This window comes from Magnolia sinica, chromosome 1 (genome assembly GCF_029962835.1).
Source record: "Magnolia sinica isolate HGM2019 chromosome 1, MsV1, whole genome shotgun sequence".
In the NCBI taxonomy this organism is placed as follows: Eukaryota; Viridiplantae; Streptophyta; class Magnoliopsida; order Magnoliales; family Magnoliaceae; genus Magnolia; species Magnolia sinica.
This window is the reverse complement of record NC_080573.1, coordinates 726,796-745,192: the sequence shown is the minus strand read 5'-3', so window position 1 is coordinate 745,192 and position 18,397 is coordinate 726,796. Positions and strand designations below refer to the sequence as shown.

Genomic DNA, 18,397 nt, shown 5'->3' with positions numbered 1-18,397 from the left:
ATGGTTCCACCCACGTTCTTAGGCATGCCCAAACTAGCCCCAACCTTCCTTTGAAGGAGTCCAACAAAGATATTGACACTTCTTGAACAAAGATAATGTTACTCATGGAATTCATGTATAAATAAAGTGCAGCCAAACACAAACATTACGACACACCAACATTCCTATTCAGGACTGGGAATTCATAGGTTGGTTCCTACTATGAATGAAAAGAAAATTAAAGCTGGTCCATTCATCAGGTGGACTATGGTTAGCAAAATAATAACCAAAGGTCTGTACTCAAGGTGCACATGTTACTTGCGTGATGTGTCGGCCAGCCTGGTTTATGGTATGGGACACATGCATTGAGGGTCCCAATTGATAAACATCCTGGACCTGACGCACATGTTGTGTGTTTGTGTCTAGTGCTTGAAGGTGGAGCATCTGGAATTAGCATCCCTCTATAAATCAAATAGGAGAAACAACAAGGGTGCTCACATTCCTTACTTTCCTATATAAACAGTGGAAGATTGAGCATCAGTGATAAATATCATGAGCTTACACGATCTTGTTTTGCTTGGGTGTGACAGAAGAAAATATCTTAAGAAAATCCAAAGCTTCATCTACCGGCAAGGGAGGCGTTGCCTTCAACCTTTGCATTCACCAAAATATCGTAAGTCACATCATCAGGCACAAAGCCTCGATCAAGCATTTCATCATGCAATCTGAAAACCTCCTGCATATTGCCTTCCCTGAAGTATCCGGCAATCAATGCGTTATAAATAAGAACATTAGGACACTTCTCTCTATCCATTTCATCCAGGACTTTCCGTGCATTCTCTAGCTGTCCTCTATTGCATAGACCATTTATAAGAACCGTAAATGTGATTATATCAGGCTCAACTCCCTTCGCCAGCATCTCGGCATAGAGTTCCGAAGCAAAGAGGATATTACCCACTTTCAGTGATCCATCTATTAAGGTTGTGTAAGTAGCTAAATCACAAGGAATCCCCTCTTCACACATTCTCTTGTGCAGATCAAATGCTGCTTCCATATTGTTTTGATTCCTATACCCACCAATCAGACTGTTGTAAATGACGGCGCTCAGAGCCAAACCTACTTCAACCAATTCGTTGAAAAGCACACATGCACCGTCCATACTTCCTTTCTTGCAAAACGCATCAATTAGAGCATTATACACAGCAACATCTAATTGGAGACCCTTGTTTTTCATCTCATTCCATAACTTCAGAGCGAGATCCATACTCCCATTTCTGCAGAAACCATTGATGAAACTTGTGTAGGTCAAGACATTCGGGGATATCCCATTTTCTGATGGAGAGCGGGTCGCGGACAGTTACATGGCCAAGATGGATCAGAAAAGGCCCGGTCGACGACAGAAGTGATCCAGACCATCGGACCTTAAATCGAGCATATCTTGCAATCCAGAATGAGTTATCTGACGTAAAATATATGATTTTGGGGTAGAACGAGCTACTGAAGCCAACCAACCTCGCTACGCCGGGTTGCGCAGCCCAGAATTGCGAAAAACCCCTGGATCGACGTTTGTTTCCCCATTTTAATTTCGTTTTTACTATAAATAGTAAGTTTTAGTTTGATTATAACTCTTCATCCGTCGGGCTTTAGGAGTTGCGCCCAACGTGAAAAGAGCTTAGAATAATTAGGAGAATGGTTTGGTGAAGCCAAATAGGGCACTATTTTTGGCCGAAAACCTTGCGCACTAGTAGACATCACGACCGTCTATAAATATTTAGTTTACTATTTATAGTAAGTCGCGGATTCTAGGAGTTTTAGTCGTAGTTTGATTTTGATTTCTTTCTCATTGCATGGTACCCTTATTTAAAGGGTTGTGAACTCGTTTTTATTCATTCATTAATCGATTTCGAATTTATTATAATTTATTTCTATTTTCTGCTTTCCTTCCTCGTGGATTCGAGAAGTCTCTGTGAGGAGTCCAGAGAAGCTCCGTGGATTCGGAGTAGTTATCCTCATCACGTTCATCCCTGCGTCAATTGGTATTAAAGCGAGGATTCCCCTCGAGCCGATAGTAAACAATGAAGGTATGAATTAAAATCCTGTAGATGGTGATTTAGGAATTCGTTATCTTTCGGAAAGAATGAAAGTTTTCCACCGGGAGAGTCAGTTGACCATGCAAGGGCTGTAGGCAATCCTCGACCGTCTTGCAGATGTGCTACTTCCGCCCCGAGCCCTAAGCGGTGCTCCACCCCGATTTTCGTAGAGCACTACCAGTGGCAAACCGTAGGGTTACACTAGATGATTCAAGTTCTAGCAACGAGGACATTAATGAAGGTTTTGCCCGACGACCAATCCATGGAGGCGACCATCTAGATCGTGCTGAAAGAGACTATCAAGGTAAGGCTGAACTTCCTAGTTTTAATGGTTTATTACATATAAAAGATTTTCTCGATTGGCTAACCGAAGTAGAGAGATATTTTGATTATATGGACGTGCCAGATCATAAAAGGGTAAAATTGATAGCGTTTAAATTAAAATCTAGTGCTTTTGCATGGTGGGAACAATTATAACTTTCATAAGCCCGTCAAAACAAGGCACCCATCTCATCATGGCCACGGATGAGACGTCTTCTTCGATCATGATTTCTCCCCAGTGATTATGAGCAGATATTATTTCAGCAATATCAAAATTGCCAACAAGGAAATCGAACCGTCACAGATTACATTAAAGAATTCCAGCGGTTGGCTACACGAAACGATCTGACAGAATCTGAGTCACAGAAGGTGACACAATTTATAGGTGGGTTGCGATCGACAATTCAGGACCGAGTTCAAATGTATCCAGTCGGGACCGTGGATGAAAGAGTTCAATTGGGGGGTAAGGCAGAAATATATCTTGCAAGAGCTCCTGCTCGTCCATATCCTTCAACTCGACCCCCCCATGACGGGTCCCACGCAGGATCCACTGATGGCATGAGGAACAGATCCAGTAGGAGAGCGTCTTCAACCTCCTACAACCGCAAACCGTAATATAGGGAGCGGCTCATCCAGACCTCAACGTGCAGCACTGACAATAGCGGGTCTGAGTAGGGTTCTAAATCCTTATGCTCGGCCAAGGTTGAATAACTGTTACCGCTGTGGCCAACCAGACCACTTATCAAGCACTTGTCCTCAACGCCCCACAACACACTTGACTATAAACGAAGGGGGCACTGAAGATGAGATCGCAGAAGAAGACTATGGCTATGTTGAATATGAACAAACCACTGAAGAAATAACAGGTGGCGATGAAGTGACGGACGAGGATCATGGTGAATTTCTAGTTGTGAGGAGATTACTGTATGCCCCACGAAAGGAATTACATCCACAACGACACAATATATTTCGTACTCAGTGCACTGTCAACGGAAAGGTCTATGATGTGATCATAAACAGTGGTAGTAGCGAGAACATCGTCTCAAGAGTTATGGTGGACAAGTTGCAGCTACCGACGACGAAACATCCTTCCCCATACTCAATTGGGTGGATAAAAAAGGTGAATGAGACCTAGGTAACTGAACAATGTACTATCTCGTTTTCAATTGGCAAAAATTATAAGGATCAAAACTTTATGACATGGTCGACATGGAAGCTTGTCATATGCTATTCGGTCGACCCTGGCAGTCGAACCGTGATGCGACCCATTGGGGACGAGATAATGCCTACATATTCGTCAAGGATAGTCGAAAAATAATCCTTGCCCCTATGGCACTAGAGAACCACCCTGAAGCTTATAAAGTGGAGGAAAGTTCCCTCTTGACCATTCGAAATTTCATGGAGGAATCGAAGGAAACCGGCGAGGTATACGCCGTAGTGGTGAAGGGCAAGGAAGAAGAACCCTCAAACATCCCTCAAAGTTTAAGACTATTGCTAAATGAATTCAAAGAAGTCTGGCCTAAGGATCTACCTGATGGATTGCCCCCATGAGGGACATCTAACATCACATAGACCTCGTTCCTAGGGCTAGCCTGCCCAACTGCCATCATTATCGGATGAGTCCGAAGGAGTGTGAGATATTTCAAGGGCAAGTTGAGGAATTGATCGGTAAGGGTCTCTTGAGAGAGACCATGAGCCCATGTGTCGTACCAGCATTATTAACGCCACAAAAATATGGAAGCTGGTGCATGTGTGTCGACAGCCGGGCAACTAACAAAATTATCATCAAATATCGGTTCCCAATACCACGGTTGGACGACATGCTAGATATGCTAGAAGGGGGAAGGTGTTCTCTAAACTAGATCTAAGGAGCGGGTAACATCAGATTCATATTCGACCTGGTGATGAGTAGAAGATGGCATTCAAGATCAAGGAAGGGTTGTATGAGTGGCTGGTCATGCCCTTCGACCTATCGAACGCACCAAGTACTTTTATGCGTTTGATGAATCAAGTTCTAAAACTGTTCACTGGTCGATTTGTGGTAGTATATTTTGATGACATATTGATATATAGCTAGGTTGAGGTGGAGCACAGGAAACATCTCAGACATGTGCTGCAGGTCCTACAAATTAACAAGTTGTACCTCAACTTGAAAAAGTGTAGTTTTCTAACTGACAGCCTGTTGTTTCTAGGATTTGTTGTAACGTCCACAGGCATTCGTGTGGACGATGAAAAAGTGCGAGCTATTAGAGAATGGCCGATCCCAACAAACATTCATGAGGTGAGGAGTTTTCACGGGTTGACGACTTTCTATCGTCGATTTGTGAGAGATTTTAGCACCATAGTCGCGCCTATAACAGATTGCATGAAAAAATGACAGTTTCAGTGGACCGATAAAGTTGACAAGAGTTTTCATGAGATCAAGCATCGATTGTCTACAACATTGGTCTTGATGCTTCCTAATTTTGACAAATTGTTTGAGGTGAAGTGTGGCGCTTCATACGTCAGAATTGAGGGAGTGTTATCATAGGAAGTAGGCCGGTAGCCTTCTATAGCGAGAAGCTCAGCAAAACCCGAAAGAAGTGGTCGACTTATGAGCTTGAGTTGTACGCAGTTGTTCAGGCACTGTGATATTGACAGCATTATCTTATTCAAAGAGAGTTTTTTCTGTACACTGACCATCAAGCATTAAAGTTTATTAATAGTCAGACTAACGTGAATCGTGTGCATTGTAGATGGGTTGCATTTTTACTGAAATTCACGTTCGTTCTGAAGCACAAGTTAGGGTAGCAAAACAAGGTGGCTGATGTACTTAGCCGTCGTGCATCACTACTTGTTACGATGAGTAACGAGGTGGTCGGCTTCAACTGCCTCAAGGAGTTATATGCCGAGGATGAGGACTTCAAAGATTTTTGGATGAAGTGCCAAGAAGGTCATCTTAGTGACCTTCATATATAGGACGATTTTCTCTTTAAAGGGAATCGATTGTGCATTCCCCAAAGTTCTCTGAGGGAGCAGATTATTCAGGAGCTACATGGAGGTGGCCTCGGTGGACACCTTGGGCGAGACAAGACGTGAGGTCCTGTGGAAGAGCGGTATTACTGGCCGCAATTAGTACGTGATGTGAAAAAATCGTACAACGTTGTCATGTTTGTCAGACTTCCTGGGGCAATCTCAGAATACGGACCTCTATACCCCTTTACTTGTGCCTGACGGTCCTTGGGAGGATTTATTAATGGACTTCGTGCTTGGTCTCCCACGAACACAACGCGGCATGGATTCGGTGTTTGTGGTGGTAGATCGTTTCTCCAAGATGACGCCCTTTATCCCATACAAGAAGATTCTTGATACAACACACGTGGCGAATCTATTCTTCAAGGAGGTCGTACGGCTATACGAGGTCCCTAAGACCATTACTTCTGATCGTGACACAAAGTTCATTAGCCACGCACTTTTGGCGGACTTTGTGGACTCGATTCGATACACGACTTCAATTCAGCAGTGCTTACCACCCACAGACTGATGGGCAGACTGAAGTTGTGAATCACACGTTGGGAAACCTCCTTCGCTATATTTCAGGAGAAAAACCGAAGCAGTTGGATTTGTCCTTGTCTCAAGCAGAGTTTGCATTCAACAACATGGTGAACCAGTCGACAGGGAAATCACCATTCCGGATTATCTATGGACGAGTGCCTCGCCACATACTTGACTTAGTCCCTCTGTCCAAGCACCCAGGCATGAGTATTGCAGCAGAACATATGGCAGACAAAATCATGGGCATCCATGTGGAAGTGTAGACCAAGCTACATGTCTCGAACGAGAAGTACAAGGAACAAGTGGATAAACACTGGCAACAAAAGGTGTTCGAGGTGGGTGACCGCGTTATGGTCCATCTGCGCAAAGAGAGATTTCCGACTGGAACGTACAATAAGTTGAAAAATAAGAAGATTGGACCGGTACCAATCATCCGAAAGATTAATGACAACCCTTATGTTGTTGATCTTTTAGATGACATGGCAATCTCACAGACTTTCAATGTTGCGGACCTGACCGAGTATCATGAACCAGAGCATGAGGAGAACTCGAGGACGAGTTCTTTTAAAGTGGAAGAGACTGATGTAGAGCGGGTCGCGGACAGTTACATGGCCAAGATGGATCAGAAAAGGCCCGGTCGACGACAGAAGTGATCCAGACCATCGGACCTTAAATCGAACGTATCTTGCAATTCGGAATGAGTTATCTGACATAAAATATATGATTTTGGAGTAAAACGAGCTTCTAAAGCCAACCAACCCCACTACGCCGGGTTGCGCAGCCCGGAATTGCGAAAAACCCCTGAATCGATGGTCGTTTCCCTGTTTTAATTTTGTTTTTACTATAAATAATAAGTTTTAATTTGATTATAACTCTTCATCCGTCAGGCTTTAGGAGTTGTGCCCAACGTGAAAAGAGCTTAGAATAATTAGGAGAATGGTTTGGTGAAGCCAAATAGGACACTTACCATTTTTGGCCGAAAACCTTGCGCGCTAGTAGATATCATGACCGTCTATAAATAGTAAGTTTACTATTTATAGTAAGTCGCGGATTCTAGGAGTTTTAGTCGTAGTTTGATTCTAATTTCTTTCCCATTGCTTGGTACCCTTATTTAAAGGGTTGCGAACTCGTTTTTATTCATTCATTAATCGATTTCGAATTTATTATAATTTATTTCCATTTTCTGGTTTCCTTCCTCGTGGATTCGAGAAGTCTTTTATTCATTAATCGATTTCGAATTTATTATAATTTATTTCTATTTTCTGCTTTCCTTCCTCGTGGATTCGAGAAGTCTCTGTGAGGAGTCCAGAGAAGCTCCGTGGATTCAGAGTAGTTATCCCCATCATGTTCATCCCTGCGTCATTTTCACACATTTGGTGATACATCGACAAGGCCGAGTTCATGGTGCCCTCTTTTATGAAGCCATCAATGATGCTATTGTAAGTCATGCAGATGGGAACAATCCCCTCCTCTACAAACTTCTTTAGCATATCGAGTTGTGTAGGTGACAACATTGGGCTTGATACCTTCCTCGCACATTTGGGAGAACAAGGTAGATGCCACATCCATATTCCCTTCTTTGCAATGGCCGAGTATCAAGTTATTAAATGAAACAATGCTTGGTACCACTCCTTTCAGAACCATCTTATCCCATAAATCGCAAGCTTCCCTCATTCTACCCTCATTACACAACCAATATATGAGCTTGTTATAAGTAAAAACATTGGCTACTCCACATTCAACCGCCTCATCGAACAACTTCAAAGCCACTTCCCACATCTTCTTTCCCAAAACCCCCCGAATCAACGTATTGAAAGTAAAGACATTCCGCGAAATCCCCATCTCTTTCATCTGCCAATAAAGCTCCAACGCCTTTTCCATATTTCCATTTCTAAAGCAACTTCAATCAGGACCGCATGGGTAACACCATTAGGAGAAATACCACTCTCAACCATCTTGGTGAACATGTCCAAAGCACTATCCAAGACGCTGTGAATGCAATACGCTTCATCAGACTCGCTGCGACCACCAAATTCAGTGGATGTCCACTTCTGATCATCTCATCCTTTAACCTCAATGCGTCTACCATATTCCCCTGCTTCATACAAACTCCAATGACACTCGTGTATACAGCCTCGGACGGAAACCAACCCAAATCTCTCATCTCTTTCAGCAATTCACAAGCTCTCTTTGAATTGGGTTTCTTGCAAACCGCCTGAACCACAGTACTATATGTAACAGCATCAAGTTCAGATCCTCGAGACTTTGCTTCTCTGAAATACTCCTCGGCTTCCTCAGGCTTCCCTTCTTTCAAACAAGCATGCATAATCACATCAAGAGTAACACAATTGCAATCAATCCCTCTATCTTGCATCTCCATATACAACTGCCGAGTTTCTGGAATCGTATCCAATCGCGCCAAAGCAGCCAAGAGGATGTTTGTAGACAAAATACCGGGGAAGACGTCATTTTTCACCATCACACTAAAACTCTCAATAGCCTCTTTGATCTGCCCATTCCGCACATAACTATCTAATGTTAAGTTGAATATATAAGGAGTCTTGGTATTGCACCTTCTCGAGACCTCAATCAGGCGTTTGACTAGGACAGTTGGACAGGGACTGGAGTTGCCTGAAAGCGACCGTTTCAGAAGCTGGCGAACTTTGCTGATTTTCCCCGACTGTATCAAGATCTGGAGCATCGTGCACAGGGAATAGACGCCTCGGATGAATCCTCGCTGCTGCTCGGCCCAGTGGAAGTATCTCAGTGCGGATTTGGGATCGTGGCGGTTGTTGAGAAGAACCTCTATGACATGATCTTGAGTGAGGACAGAGTTGGAGGGGTGATGAATTTCTCCTGGAAATACAGTTTCCGATGTGATTTTTTCTGGAATTTCAGTTTCCGACGTGGGATTCTCTACAAATTCTGTATGTGTAATGGGGGTTTCGGGAAATCCTGTTTCTGAGATGGGTTTCTCTGGAAATCCTGATTCTGAGGAGGATTTCAGTTGGAAGTTTCAATGTAGAGGGGTTTTCTCGCAAGGTTGCGCAGGATAGGGGCGGAAGGTAGAGGTTGAGCAGAGAGCGTTGCGTTTTTTGCATAAACGGAGTAGCCATGGTGAGAACGCTGAAGAAGCTGAGAAACTCATTCGGACTCTCAAATCTGTCTCTCTCGTGTAAAACCCTGTGCTCTCTTCACACTCGTGCAAAACCCCGTGAAGGGAATTTTACAACAAGTAGCTGATGATTATGGAATTTACATTCCGGTATTTTTTTTTTCAAAAATCTATCGATATAATTGTCATCCTACTACTACCTTCCGTGGTAGCCATCGTGCGAACAAATGGGTCAGTGGATTGGGTGGGCCCACAGTGATGTAAGATATTGCTCTCCCTCGAAACTGTTTTCATCAGTGTGGCCTACATTGTTAGTCACGTGCCTAAAATTTTGTGTGGAATCTAATGGCTAATAGGTTTTATATAATTTTGTGTGAAACATAATGGCTATAATAGATTTTATATAATTATCATGATAAACTCTATAAAAATCAAGAGTGGACATCCTTTCTATTATTTATTTATTTATTATTATTATTATTTTTTTGTGTGTAGTCTATCAAATAATAGCTTAGCCTTGTTTTTCATCTCCGGGCTTAATATAGGATTAAATATTTAATGATTGGAGTGGATCTAAATCACACTTCTCGTACCCTTTTTACTAAGTAGTATGCCTGTATGGAGAGTGAGGGATTACCTGGGCTTGATTTTGGGTGGGGCCTACCTTAATGGGGACCTGAAATCCACTATGACCATTAGATGAGCAACCTTGATTTAGGCCCAGAGCAAAAAATGCAGTCTAATTTGTAATTCAAGTAGGGCTACACCACATAAAATAGTTGGGAAAGACATCTATTATTAATTTTTAAGAGGACTACTATGATGATTATATGAAATTCACTCTAACCATTAGATTCCAGCATTTAAGTTTGGGCCTAAAAATTGAAACACCTAAAAGTAAGAGTGGATTTTACCTAACCACTTGTAAATGACATGTAATGAAAGATTGTAGAATAATATAATATTACTTATATTAATTATTATTATTATTATTATTATTATTTTAACTCTCTTTTAGGTTAAAGGAAATTGTATGCCACACGATTCTTGATTTTGACCGCCACACTACTCTTGATTTTGACCAGGCTCACTGTGATGTTAATGTCACATTCGCTCCAACCATTAAATATTTAATCCTATATTAAGCCCAAAGGCAAAAAATCAGGTTAGCCTATGATTCTAGTAAATGACACTAAAGGAAACAATTGGCAAATAGATGTCCATCCTTGATTTTTATAGAGTTCATTGTGATAATCGTAAAAAATCCACTAAGACCATTGAATTCCACACAAAAATTTAAGCATATGACCTAATAATCATATCTACATGTAATTCATGTATGTCACATTAATGAAAATGGATTGGATGGTGGGCATTGCTTTGTAATTCATGTACGCCACACTAATGGAAATAGGCTGGAGGTGGGCATTGCCATATATATTATTTCCAATCATATAGTCCACGGGAATCACAGATGAAGCTAATTTTTAACCACTTGGCCTAGCATGGGGTAATGCCCCCTTATGGTCCCAGTGGGTTTTCCATAGACATTGCTGAAGGGCACAGCCGACCCACTAACCCATTTGCTAGCTGGAAGTTAGTACAATGACAGTACTTTAATTAATGAAGTAACTTTTTGAAAAAGGTATGGAACATAAATTTCATCCTAATAAGGCAGTTGTTTGTAAAATCTTTTTGGAGTTACCCAGGCCTTTGGGCCTCACATCATGGAGAGGAGAAAAGATTAGATAGTGATTTCCATCTCTCCCTCTCATCCTCTCATCACACGTATACCATGTGTGGGATTGCATGGCGTGCCTCTCCTTAGCCTAAGGATAGGACTAACATGTGAATATGTGAGCTATCAACTTTCTTTTAATTGGAATAGATTGGGGAGAGACTTCCTTGTTTGGAATACATGGACGGACGAGATTAAGTTATACATCACGTGCCTTTTACACTCAGATAAAATCTAAACCACTCATTATAAATTTCTGTTTTTAAAATCTGAGATGATAAAAAGCTGAGATCCTTAAAGGTAATTAATAAATATAATTTTTTGAAAAACCTTATATGAGAGAGAGATCCTGATAGATACACCATATACCCTTTAAGACAATCTATTTGCCATGTACCACAATGTCTGAGCATCCCAGACATCTTTCACAGGCTCCCATAACTGGGAAAGAAAGAGGCGTATTATGCTAGCCATGATTTACAAGCAGGTACAAGTAGGTTAGGGTCCATGCCACCATCTCCAAACTCCTTGATTGGCCTCAAAGGTGTAAGGTTTATGATTACTACCTTAAGTTACAGGCATAACTTTCGGTTCTCAGCTGTTTATATGTCAACAATTGGTGGCATACTTGTATTTATATCTAAAATGTTGAAATTGTGGAAGCTGTTGTCATATGATTTAAGGGGTTTTTATTAGAATGTGAGGCCCCGCATGGTGGGCATGTTGGAGGGCACATATGTCGGAAATCCAGGCCATTCATTAGGTAGTGCCCACTGTGAGCATGCCACATACCGAGAATCGGAGTAGTACACTCATGTAGAGCGAGCCACACATGTACGTTGAATTTGGATTGTTGGAGCTTTTTGTGAATCCAAATTTTCTCATACAAGTTTGGCCTTCCTGATCAGCAGACCAAAGTTATTTTTGGTCCGGGGCATATTGACAGTGCACTGGACCCAATGCATGACCTGGAACACGTGCCATCTGACAGTGGGAAGAAGCCAGGGCATGGAAACTGTCATTTGGGGTCATGCAACAATATTTGTATGTTGAATATCATCAGGGCAAGGAAATCAGCATAAAAACACTTCAAATTCTATGTATTTTTGCTTTATTTGCAAATGTGTTTCCTGATGATTTAGGAACTTTCTGATTGGTATACTTCAGTAAACATTGAAACAAGAAGTAATGGGGTCCAAAAGAGCAACCTAGAACTGCAGATCAGCATTTAAAACTCATCTTAATACTCAGAAAAAGTTACCATTGAAGCTATAGAAGTTGAAAGGAAACTTGCTCATAACTCGCATTGTTAAATGAAGCAAAATTCTCTTTGATATCTTACAATCTTTCAACTGGTAACCGCTCCCAACTCTCAGGCTGACAATGGCAAGGGAAGGAAATCAATTGCCAGGCATCAGTCAAGGACAGGCCTATGTAAACCACGAGAGCTCTTGAACAGCATTTTCTCCACACCACGGAAGGTCACCAGAGGTTACATATCTGATATTCACTGCACAGTCTGATTTTTGTTTGTACTGACATGGATAACAGAGGGCACATGGCTTAGAGTAGATGAAGAGCTGATGCAAGGAGAAGGCAAGGCATGAAATGGTAAGCAGCATATTATGTTGCATGCCTATAGGAAGTGCTTGAGACAGATGGAGTTGTGCTTTCAACAACATAAGGAGCTCAAATTCTATTAGCTTGAGAAGTCAGTTCAACTACAAGGCTTTTCTGGAAATTACATAGTTAAAAAAAGAAAAAAGAAGAAAATAACTGTTGTTAATGGTATGCATCATTCAATGAAATAAATAAAAAAGGTTTAGTTTGGAATGGGGCCTGGGAAGACTACCCACCTAAAGACAGTATAGGGTGATGAATCTCCATGCTGGGAATGGTGTTTTGCAACCCAACTTCTTCAATATTCTTTCTTCTTAGTTTTGCATAAATTTGCCTTATCCATCAACAAGTACATTATTTACATTAGGCATGTCTTTGAATCAGAATCTTCTAAATCATGGATATCTTTGGAATTTTGAATAATTAGTTAAAATAAGAGGCATTCCTGTATCATTAGCTTTTAGAGGAATTTTGAATGTTGAGTGAGAAGAATAGAGTTATCATAGAATGAACAAAACTTGTCATTTTGTGTGGTGAAGCATAGTGAAGAAAAAGCGAGGTACTCATTTCTCTGTTTTCTTGTCTTTCTTTTCTTTTCTCTCTTTTCTGTTAGAACAAAATGAAGATTGAAACACTGACATAAATTTTAAGCACTTGGCCTACATTAATCATTTTGGACAAATTCATTGTGTGGTAGTTTTACTTATGAGAGTTTCTTGTTTCCAGTGCTTCGAATAAAACACTAAGATCCTTGTTCATGGCAGCAAAAGAAGGCCAATTGGGGTGCAGATTTTCACTGGCTTTGAGATAATGTCTGTACATTTGTAAAATCAAAGATTATTGGTACCTTTCCACAGGAGCATCGATAATTTCACAGCGTTACTTTTATCTCTTCCTCTCTTTTATATATATGTGTGGGTGTGTGTGTGTGTGTGTGTGTGTAGAAAGGTGGGAGTACACCACCTGTAGCTTTGTTGATTTGGCAAAAATATTAAATGATGTACAAATTATTCAGGCAGGCCTCGCCCATCATATGATTCTTCTATACAGCCAAGCCTAACAAGAAATCTCTACAAAAAAAGGATCCAAAAAAGGATCTAACATGAACTGGGATACCTGGGCTAGCAAGCGGCTTCCCACAGGACAGCAGATTTTTTTTAACAAAGAACAAACAGCCCAGCTCGAACAAAACAGACCAACTCTCTTCCAAGCAGAGCAACATGCCACTGAACCCAAATCTATGGCCTATTCACCTGCTACAGGAACTGCCAATCACCAGAAAGCCGGGCTACACCTTGACCACCAGACCTGCATCATGGGCAGACCGAAACAGGCCACCAACCAGGCACTGCAACCAAACCATCCAGCACAACGAGCAACTGGGCAAATAAATGCCCACAACAGAAAACAGATTCAGATTCCACTCATATTGGACCTGCTACAAGGGATTTTCCAGCCGACCGTGACGAAAACCTGGCCCAATTGACTGCCACATCAAGAGAATAAAAACACCTGCACTGCCAGATCTTGGCATTCCACAAGACCCAAGGAAACTGCAGAGCTGCAACAAAACCAAACCCCCAAGCTCCAGCAATATGAGCAACCAAAACATGCCACCATCTGAAGCAACCTGGCATACAAACCAGCAAAACAGAAATACCAGACAACAGCAGGCCACGGAGCAGGGAAAGCAGGGACAGAGACATGCTGAAATGCTGCCACTCCAAGCATCCAAAGCCATCCATCATCAGGCCATAATTCCATCCCATCGCAGCACACCGGAGCTGAAACATAAGGACGCAGAGGAAGCAGCACTGCAAGCCAACTCCAGCAGGACAGCAAACAACTCAACCTATAGCACAGCCCCAAAACTCCATATTTAGATACATTAGTGCCCTAGCCCAAACTAGTCTACTCTGTGCATCTGGTGAGTCACACTTGTATGAGAAAAGGGTCCATTACGGCAATATTCAACATAGAATTGTAGCCCACCTGATAAGCAGGACACATTGTGGAGTGTGTAGTAGAGCCAGCTCTGGTAGATTTTATATATTGGGATTGAATTGCACCTGTTGACAAAACTGCTTTCTGTATCCATTCCGCATTGAATCGCACATATGCAAGCCTTATGAGCTGCCACATCCATAAATACCTTTTTGCTAAATAGGCACATATAGATATCGGAGAATGAAGAAAATACTGTATACAGAATGGAATGGACTGAATGTACATAACAATCATTCGGTGAACTTCGGAGCAGTCCCTGTTCGTCCCAGGCTTTCACACTCAGGAAGCCTCCCATCCCCTGCTGGGTTTTATGAAGCTGAATTTTGATGGCATCTCCTCCGGGTCCACCCATGATGTGAAGTAATATTTGAGGCCATTCAGGGTCTCCTGCAGGGCACGTATGACTTGAATACAGCAGAAGCATTAATGCTCCAATGTAGAGTAAGAGTAATTCAAAAATCTCATTCCGTCCCTTCCTCCAAGTCATTCAGAGGCGAAGTCTGGGATCTATCCCATGAAATTGTTAGATGTGATGGATGAAATCAAGGCCTAGCCCAAGGAGCTTGAGCCATGCTCTTTGGGTAGCTAATTTGGTAGCAGACTTGCTTGCTAGGGATGCTGTAGCAGCTCATGCATTTTGTATCCAATGTGTACTCCCATGGTGTAATCATGTTGTATTGGTTTTGTAGCTGTTGGGTTGCGTTGTTCTTTTTTTTTTTTTTGTTGTTCATATCTTAATAAAATCTCTTTGGTATCAATAATATTAAAAAAATTTTTAAAAAAAACAAAAAAAAAAAAACGTATAACAATCAAGCATCAACCAACTTAATTTAACGTAACCACATTACCACATAGTAGGAAATTGGAGTGAAACACATTCTAAAGAAATCCTGGCGAGTAAAACATTATGCTCTGACACTAATTGATCTTAGCAACATCAGAGCTTAGTTGCTAGGGGCAGCAGGATGTATGAGCAGCAGTTGCAACACCAAGTAAAAAAATAAGCTATTTTATCACCTGAGGTGTATTGGGATCACGAGATTCAAATGAAAAAGAATGGCAAGGTGAGCAGAAGATTACAACTTGTGTAGAATGTTGATACCTTTAGCAAGTAAACCATCGACTAACCAACACCAGGAATATAGGATGGAATTCACTCTACGATTGGCAAACACATTCACTGGTTGGTTGCTTTCACAGAGTGAGAAAAGCCTTCTAGTCAGAGATTTTATCAAACACAAAAAAGGCAATTCTCACTAGAGTGGAGATGAGAAAAAGAAATCCTCACCCATTGATGAGGAATGTTCGCAAACAATTTTGACTTAAAGAGTTCCACTAAAATAAAACTATCTAGCATCCAATATCATCTTACAAATTTCACAAACTAAACAATGAGCAATGGGGTAGAATTAAATAGAAAATAGAACTGTGCGTACATCAACTTCTCCAATTTAAAAACATAATCCAATCATATCAATCAAGTTACACATGATGGTTGGCTGAGAATGAAATTCAACTCACAAAACCTACATTGCATTTTGACACCTTTGATTCAACCATGACAAAATATCATTCCGAACTATGGCCACATTCTCATCTGTCTCCCCAAACAACAGTGAATGCATCATCCCCTCATAAATTTTTATGCTCTTATCCTCGCTCTTAGCTGCTTCATAAAGAGTCCGACTCACATCCGGATCGGTAACAACATCAGCGCTTCCATGCAATACAATGAATGGAAGACTCACATCCGAGAGCTTACTATGCAAATAATCTGTGATTCGCAAGAGCTCAAATACGGTACCCAACCTTGGTTTTCCCCCATATCTCCGTGGATTCCTCCCACCGAGAATCTTCTTCTCCGGGACCTTGACAGATTTATCCAAAAGATCGGCGGTTGGGACAATTGGCAAGGTGGGGAAGAATTTCGCGACGAAGGAGAGGATTTCCGGGACGGGCCATCTGGGTCTTACGTTATCGGAGATTTTACACATGGGTGCGACTAGGACGGCACCATTCCACGCATGGAAGTCCTTGAAATGGATCAAAAGGCAGATGGCCCCACCCATGGATTCTCCATAGAGAAAGCAAGGCAGGCCATTGAACTCAGGCTTCTGCTTGATAGAATTGAAGAAGGAGAGGCAGTCGTCGATAACGAGGCCGACGTTGGGGACGAAGGCCTTGAGACCTTGGGAAAGTCCATGGCCTTGAAGATCAAGAGCAAAGGAAGCAAAGCCCATTTGGGCAAGGAAGATGGGGGTTGACTGGAAGGTCCAGCTGATGTCGTTGCCATAGCCATGGACCATGCAGATGATGCCACGTGGAGGGGAGGAGAGGGGTTCCCATGATCTAGTGAAGAGGGACAAACCTCTTGGGGAGGTGTAGAAGGATTTGGAAGCATGAATGCCTTGGGATTTGTAGTACTCCTCTTCAGATATGTTTCCCCAGAAATGGACTTCTCCATCTTCGTTGGTTTCCATCTTTGTGTTTGTATTGAAGGAGATTTCTCTTTTGTTTACTGCCTGCAACAGTCTTGGTCGATTGTGCTTTTCTTGCAGAGGGAGGATTCTGTGTCGGAACGGCGGCTGAGTCGGGTTGACTCGGTTGACTACACCTGGTATTCGTGAATCGGGCGAGTTGGTGATGATTGAAACGGCTGAAGCTACTCGCGCAATTGGCAACTCCATCTCTGCGCTTTCGCCCAAAGATAAACCCGTTTGCTCACTAAAAGTTATATACAGATGGATAAAAAAATTAACCAACGGTTTACATAAACATACAACTGAATTTTCAACTGGTGCATAGGCATAGCTGGGCCCATTTTATCAACAGCCCAGATATTGCTCACTTGTGTCCCACTGGTACATAAGTGGCTGATGTAACACTATTATTCCATGCTGGTAGGTGTTCGTATGAGTAGGATTGTTTTAGAAAATTATTTATATTTACAAGAAAAGATAAAAAAGAACACGCATTTAATTGGACGTCCAACCATCTTAGAAATTAGTGTTAGTAAATATAAAAGTTATTTCACATCACTTTGGAACAGGTGTCGGTGGGCTTGGATGGCCCCACCGTGGTGCTAATGTGAAATCCACCCTGACAGTTTCGTCGCCCTTTCTTGAAATATGTGATTAATTTTCGTTGAGAACTCTTTTTAAGTGTGATAAACAAACATTCAGAATAGTATGTCAAGTGGGTGAAATCTGATTTTTAGATTTCAGGAGCATATAAAGTACTAAACAAACACGAAACAGCCCCATCAATGAATTTTACTTCATGCCCATCCTTGATTTTTGAATGGACCACTATAATGTGTATGTGAGATCTACTCTTAACTATTAGATTTGTAATTCCATGTTAAGGTTAGAGTAAAAAAATTAGGCTGACTTGTGATTCAGGATAGCCACACTAATTCCTTATTAGGCCCAATAGATTGATGGACCCAAGTGAACATTGTCATGAGCTCACTCCGTTGAGCTATTCCCTTGTAGTTTTTTCTGGAAATTAAAAATATCGATTAAAGATGTAAAATTCTAAGAAATTTCTAAGGTCAATTTATCCATTCATTAGTTAAGCAAGCGTAAGCTGTTAATCATAGAGGTCAATAGCTAAATATAATAGCTACCTAAGAAACTAATTACTATAGAAAAGATTAGATACAACAGCCAACCATCAAATTCAGATCACCCTTTATTCTTTTTAGATGTTCATTTAAAGGCAACGAGTCGGGTGGTTATGATCATCTGGTTGGTGATTTCTTCTTCTTCTTCTTCTCTCTTTGGACATGGCCAAATCTTTTTGTGACCCTATAGATAAGCCGTGCCACTGCGAGAATCACTTGAAGATTGACCCATGGTGTGGTGTACTCATTCAAGTGGCATGTACTTGAAATCCACACTGATATAGTGGGGCTCGCCAGAGATTCGCCATATCCCCAAAATGGAACTGGCTAGACAATCTAAACTCCGATTAGGTAGACCTTAGTTGTTG

General features: G+C 41.6%; 1 protein-coding gene and 1 pseudogene across 1 annotated transcript; both read right to left on the bottom strand.

The window, feature by feature from the left end:
* Positions 1 to 387: 387 nt before the first annotated feature.
* LOC131244157 (pentatricopeptide repeat-containing protein At3g54980, mitochondrial-like) lies at positions 388 to 14,161 on the bottom strand (annotated as a pseudogene).
* Positions 14,162 to 15,789: 1,628 nt separating this feature from the next.
* On the bottom strand, positions 15,790 to 17,139 carry LOC131230526 (caffeoylshikimate esterase). The gene has a single exon (XM_058226464.1). It carries the CDS (start codon positions 17,089 to 17,091, stop codon positions 15,931 to 15,933), a length of 1,161 nt encoding a protein of 386 aa, XP_058082447.1. The 5' UTR covers positions 17,092 to 17,139; the 3' UTR covers positions 15,790 to 15,930.
* Positions 17,140 to 18,397: the final 1,258 nt, after the last annotated feature.

Coding starts and splice junctions, on each gene's coding strand:
- LOC131230526 (XM_058226464.1), bottom strand. CDS start 17,091: ATGGAGTTGCCAATTGCGCGAGTAGCTTCAGCCGTTTCAATCATCACC.